Below are 6,828 nucleotides of genomic sequence, written 5' to 3'. Positions count from 1 at the left end.
TTTTTCAGACTTCACTATATATCTAAAATATTAAAATCATGATGTTATTCACATAATCAGTAACAGGTGATATCATAAACTTCCAATCCAAAATCAAAATCAAAAAAATTAGAAACTTCCAATCCAAAATCAAAATCATGATGTTATTCACATAATCAGTAACAATTGATATCAGAATTAGAATCAAGGGATCTGATTTATAGTGAATCGGATGTCAAACCTTGAAATCGACTGCAGATGTCAAACCTTGAAATCGATTGCTCCAGACATCAAATCATGAAATAGATTGCTTCAGGGCGATAGTTGACGGAAGCAATGATATCTATGGTAGTAGAGGCAACAACGAAGGGAAGGGTTTAGGTGTGGTGTCGCTGACAAAGGGAGGAAGAAACAGGGTTTTTAAATCGATTACGTAAAATCGATTTGAGAAAATTTTTTACCTGATGATGTTGTTTCCATGTTTTGATGAAGCTGGAGGCAAAAAGGTTAGCGACGATGACGGGACCGGAGGGCAAATGGTGGAGCCGGAAGGTGTGCACATTGAGAGAAGAAGTTTGAGGTGGAGGTCTATTCATTAATAGAAGGAACGTTGCGTAAAAAAGGAACAAGGTCTCTTATTTTTTTTCAGACTTCACTATATATCTAAAATATTTAAATCATGATGTTATTCACATAATCAATAACAAGTGATATCAAAAAGTTCCAATCCAAAATCGAAATAAAAAAAAAACAGAAACTTCCAATCTAAAATTCAAATCATGATGTTATTCACATAATCTGTAACAATTCATATCATAATTAGAATCAATGCATCTGATTTATAGAGAATCGGATGTCAAACCTTGAAATTGATTGCAAATGTCAAACCTTGAAATCGATTGCTCCTGACATCAAATCATGAAATTAATTGCTCCAGGGCGATGGTTGACGGAAGCAACGATTTCTATAGTGGTAGAGGCATCAACTATGAGAGGGGGTTGTAGGTGCGGTGTCGCCGACGAAGGGAGGAAGAAACAGGGTTCTTAAATCGATTACATAAAATCGATTTGAGAAAAAATCTTACTTGACGATGTTGTTTCCAAGTTTTAACGAAGCTTGAGGCAAAAGGCTTGGCGGCAGTGACCGGACCGGAGGGCAAATGTTGGAGGCGGAAGGTGTGCACGTTGTGAGAAGAAGGTCGAGGTGGAGGTCTATTCATGAATAGAAGGAACGGTGGGTAAAAAAGGAACAAGGTCTCTTATTTTTTTTTCAGACTTCACTATATATCTAAAATATTAAAATCATGATGTTATTCATATAATCAGTAACAAGTGATATCATAAACTTCCAATCCAAAATCAAAATCAAAAAAATCAGAAACTTCCAATCCTAAATCAAAATCATGATGTTATTCACATAATTAGTAACAATTGATATCAGAATTAGAATCAACGGATCTGATTTATAGAGAATCGAATGTCAAACCTTGAATTCGACTGCAGATGTCAAACCTTGAAATTGATCGCTCCAGACATCAAATCATGAAATCAATTGCTCCAGGGCGATGGTTGACGGAAGCAACGATATCTATGGTAGTAGAGGCAACAACTAAGGGAGGGGGTTACAGGTGTGGTGTTTCCGACGAAGGGAGGAAGAAACATGGTTCTTAAATCGATTACGTAAAATCGATTTGAGAAAAACTCTTACATGATGATGTTGTTTCCAAGTTTTGACGAAGCTGGAGGCAAAAGGGTTGGCGACGGTGATCGGACCGGAGGGCAAATGATGGAGGCGGAAGGTGTGCACGTTGAGAAAAGAGGATCGAGGTGGAGGTCTATTCATGAATCGAAGGAACGGTGGGTAAAAAAGGAACAAGGTCGCTTTTGTTTTTCAGACATCACTATATATCTGAAATATTAAAATCATGATGTTATTCACATAATCAATAACAAGTGATATCATAAACTTCCAATCCAAAATCAAAATAAAAAAAAATCAGAAACTTCTAATCGAAAATCAAAATCATGATGTTATTCACAAAATCAGTAACAAATGATATCAAAATTAGAATCAAGGCATCTGATTTATAGAGAATCGGATGTCAAACCTTGAAATTGATTCCAGATGTCAAACCTTGAAATCGATTGCTCCTGACATCAAATCATGAAATTGATTGCTCCAGGGCGATGGTTAACGGAAGCAACGTTAGCTATGGTGGTAGAGGCATCAACTATGGGAGGGGGTTATAGGTGCGGTGTCGCCGACGAATGAAGGAAGAAACAGGGTTCTTAAATCGATTACATAAAATCGATTTGAGAAAAAATCTTCCCTGATTATGTTGTTTCCAAGTTTTGACAAAGCATGAGACAAAAGGGTTGGCGGCAGTGACCGGACCGGAGGGCAAATGGTAGAGGCGGAAGGTGTGCACGTTGAGAGAAGAAGGTCGAGGTGGAGGTCTATTAATGAATAGAAGGAACAGTGGGTAAAAAAGGAACAAGGTCTCTTATTTTCTTTCAGACTTTACTCTATATCTGAAATATTAAGAGGTTTTTAAAAAATTAACAGCCAAAAAATAAGAGGCAACTAAATATCTGAATTTTTAAAAAGTTACCTCTTAGTTTTTCAATTAAGAGGTAAACAAACATAGTCTGAGCGTTGAGCATCTCAACGAACTAACAATTAGTATATTGACATGACAAAGAAAAAACCCAAAGTCAACTTATTCTAGATGATCATGTTGATGTTACATTTCTTCGGGTATGGTATGCTTCAGACTTGTTAAAAAAGTAATTTTCATATGTTTTTTAGAATTGGTTTTTAGAAAATGAATATTTACAACTTTTATATTTTGTTTACTATTCTATTTAAAAAAAATTCCTTTTTTTTTGTTTTACAGATTTATTCTTTTTTTAGATATTGGTTTTTCTATAAGTTTCTTTTAATTGCATTTTTTTACATATTCATTTACATGAATGTGGGGGTTTAATTTTGAAAAAAATGTATTTATTTCTACAAAGAAAGGGTTGATATCTAGTTTATCTATATTTAATATCACAAATTTTAGATACGTGTCAAATGCACGATGCATTGCTTTTATTCCCTTGGTGTTTTAATTTTAATTTCTTTTACGGTACTAAATCGATTATTAAGAACATAAATGGCTGGTAAGATTCTTATTAAGTTGATAATGCATGTTAAAGAGCTTGTGCAGCCCATGATCTTATGTGATCTAATTTTTTTATTCAAGAGCATGTTCTAAACTTGTGAAGTCACCGAAATAAAGTCAACGATAAGATTTAGTACTTCACGAAACCATCTGAGGGATAAAAGCTAATTTTACCCATTTCTCCTAAACATAATTTGCTAATTGATTGTAAAATAAAGATGTAACTTGTAGAAAAAAAAGTCGATCATTTAAACAACCACAAATAGACAAAAACATAAGATAATTTGAAACGTTGATTATATTTACAAAAAATCTGATCAATCATTCAAAGTCTCACTATGAATGCAAGAACATATGGTGAAGGTTTCATTTAAGTTTAGATGAACCTAACATGATCAGTTGAAACTTATAGAATGCAACAACTTATGATAAATGATAGTATGTTAACTTGAGATAATTGGTTTTTAGATCTGAAAGTAGAAATGCACAATGTCTTAATGTCTTGTAATTCTAGCTTCTTGCTAGCTTAATTTATTCTTGTAATGAAAACTTTGTTGCTGTTCATAAAAAAAAATGATAAATGATAGTGCAATGAATCATAAAGAGTTTGAAATGTTGAATAGACTTTTAAAAAAACCTAAGATAGTTTGAAAAGGTTGATTATATTTTCAAAAAATCTTGTCTATCATTGAAACTTGAAAGTGTCACTATGAATGCAAGAGCATATGATAAAGGTTTCATTTTAGTTTAGATGAACCTAATTAACGGATGAGCTAAAACTTGTAGAGATAGTAACATAAAATTTTAACTTCACATAAACGGTTCGTTGTGTTTTGTCAAATGAAAGCTTAGATATACATCAACGAATGGTAAAGTTTCACTTTCCCGAAAATATTATAATACACATAAATAATACCTGCTCCTCACAATTGGATTCATTCTTATGCATTATAGATCACATCGGTGCAGTTAGATAAATGAGTTGTGCTTAAGTGCTTATGTGACATTTAAGCATATTTAATTTGAAGATTTTACCAAACCCTGTTTTTTTATCAAGCCATCTGCTTTAATCGATCCATTGATTAGCTATACAGTTACTTTCGTTATTTTATATATTCAGCTACCAGTTGTTCTCCAATTCTTTATAACTTGTTGGGATTTTGCGATGGTAATGCATTAGGTTAATGATTGAAGAATGCATGTTCCTAATGCAAAGTCAACTATTTTGTGCCCTTTGATTGTCTTTACTTTTAACATGAGTTGTTGTAAACAGTTAGACGATGGCTAACCTTGTCATCAATAGTACATGTTTGCTAGATATTATAAGAAATGTCGGGACCCTAGCAAATATTACCATTGTTAAAATCACCGTTCTCCTATCTCCATCATTTTGAAACGGCTTGATTGTGTTAACTTATCAATGTCAACCATGATTTTTTTTTTTATTAATTTTCCATAAGATGCTAATTCATGCCATGTGGTGACGACAACATTTTGATGCTGTTCAAATTATTGGGTTTCCCTAATAGACTATATAATATGCCTTGATATGGTTTACATTCCAAATATCCCAGATATAAGTTTAAGTTGTGTGAGTGTCTTTCCAGTTCGAAATGGCTGGTGGAATGAACTTATTCGGGATTTTCATGCTTCAAATAATAGTCCTATCACTGTTTTCTTTACATGCTGAAGGCCAAGGGTTGAAAGTAGGGTTCTATAAGAAATCATGCCCTCAAGCCGAGGTGATAGTATCTAAGGTTATCAGCGATGTTATGGCTGTAGCACCATCTCTATCTGGCCCACTTTTGAGAATGCACTTCCACGATTGCTTCATTAGGGTTCGTAATAGCATACTCTAGCACAAGATGTTAATACCTTTCTTTTTGCATCGTAATTTACTTTCTTAATTAAACTACTAATATAATTGTATGCCTCTCTTGTTCATAGGGTTGTGATGGATCTGTGCTACTGGATTCTCCAACGAATCAGTCCGAGAAATTTTCACCACCAAATCTAAGCTTAAGAGGGTTCAACATTATCGATAGGGTGAAGCTGGCGTTAGAAAAGGCCTGCCCAGATGTGGTTTCATGTGCTGACATTGTAGCCTTAGTTGCCAGAGACGTTACAGTAGCGGTATCTATATATACCATTCTTTTCTGAAATCTTTTCATTTCAAGTTCCACGATAACCAATTGTGTTTACTTTTTGTGTTTTCACTTGTTGACAGACTAAGGGACCATTTTGGGAGGTTGAAACAGGCCGAAGAGATGGAAATGTGTCTTTATTCATTGATCCCATAACCCCAGTGACAGGTTTACCATCATTTGCCTCAAACATCAGTGTTTTGAAACAATCGTGGGCATTAAGGGGCCTAAACACAAAAGACCTTGTTGTTCTCTCAGGTACATTCTACTGAATTCCTTTACGTGAAAATTTCTTTCAACAACTCTCTATCACGACAATGTCAGCTTTGTATTTTTAAAAGTCAGTCGAATATGTTGATTTGAAACGCATTATTTAATAATATTTATACATGTGGATTATTGATTATTTATAGGAGGGCACACCATAGGGATATCTCATTGTTCGTCATTTGATAGCCGGCTCTACAACTTTACCGGTGAAGGTGATACAGACCCCACCATGGACCCTAACTACATTGCAAGATTGAAGTTAAAGTGCAAGCCAAACGATCTAACCACTTTTGCTGAGTTAGACCCAGGAAGCTTCAAGACATTCGATGACTCCTATTTCAAATTAGTGACAAAGAGGAGGGGACTTCTTCAATCCGATGCAGCCTTACTCGATGACCCAGAGACTAGAGCTTACATGATTCAAGCTACTAGCGAGGGTTCCACATTCTTCAAGGACTTTGGTGTCTCTATGGTTAGCATGGGCAGGATTGGGGTCCTTACAGGTTCTCAAGGTGAAATTCGGAAAGTATGCACCAAAAGAAACTAGTCCTGATTTTAAACTAAACCCAAATAATACCTAAAAATATCTTGGCCGATATATGTTTGCATGTTAACTTAATCTCATGCTTAAAATTGATTAGTGAATAACAGACATCCATCAAAGAGTATTGTGCTACGAGTTTGATCCCGTACATGTGATTTTCCCGGTATGCCATTCTATATAGACAAGAGTTCTTGTCACTATGTATTCAATTAAAATTTTTAATGTTTTTTCCATTATTTTAAGTGTATTATTCTTGATTTGTTGCCTTTTAAATGAAAGACATCCATCAAAGAGTGTATTACCCTAACGTTTGTATTTTTTCTTGCTCATGGAGGCGTTTGCATAAATATTTAATAGATCGATATCTTCAATAATCAATAATGGGATAAAGTAACATATATATTATAAAACTAAGTAAATATCAATTCCATATACATACTCTGTCTTCCATTACGCATGATGGATGAAATGATTTAACAAAATGGAGAGGTTAGTGCCAACCGGAAAAAGTACATTGCTAGTAAAATTTGGATTTTGAGTTGGAGGCTTGGCCTCCATAACACAACAAAAAATAAGGCTTTAGTGGAGATTGGTGGTAGCTACTGAGTCGCAAAAAGTTATTTGTCGCCTCTATTACATTACCGTTATTGCGTCTTTGTCGCTGCTAAAAACCCTTTATATGTTTTATTTTATTAAAATTGCAGCAATTATTATTATTGGGTTGA

The 6,828-nt window shown here is 34.4% G+C and overlaps 1 protein-coding gene across 1 annotated transcript; it reads left to right on the top strand.

Annotated features, from left to right (window-relative positions):
- The first annotated feature begins 4,695 nt into the window (after positions 1-4,695).
- LOC111892418 (peroxidase 27) lies at positions 4,696-6,353 on the top strand. Its single transcript, XM_023888463.3, has 4 exons — positions 4,696-4,983; positions 5,093-5,278; positions 5,373-5,547; positions 5,703-6,353. Exons 1-4 carry the CDS (start codon positions 4,759-4,761, stop codon positions 6,104-6,106), a joined length of 990 nt encoding a protein of 329 aa, XP_023744231.1. The 5' UTR covers positions 4,696-4,758; the 3' UTR covers positions 6,107-6,353.
- Positions 6,354-6,828: the final 475 nt, after the last annotated feature.

This window comes from Lactuca sativa, chromosome 1 (assembly GCF_002870075.4).
Source record: "Lactuca sativa cultivar Salinas chromosome 1, Lsat_Salinas_v11, whole genome shotgun sequence".
Classification (NCBI taxonomy): domain Eukaryota; kingdom Viridiplantae; phylum Streptophyta; class Magnoliopsida; order Asterales; family Asteraceae; genus Lactuca; species Lactuca sativa.
Note: the sequence above shows the minus strand (reverse complement) of the source record. Positions and strands in the feature narration are given on the sequence as shown.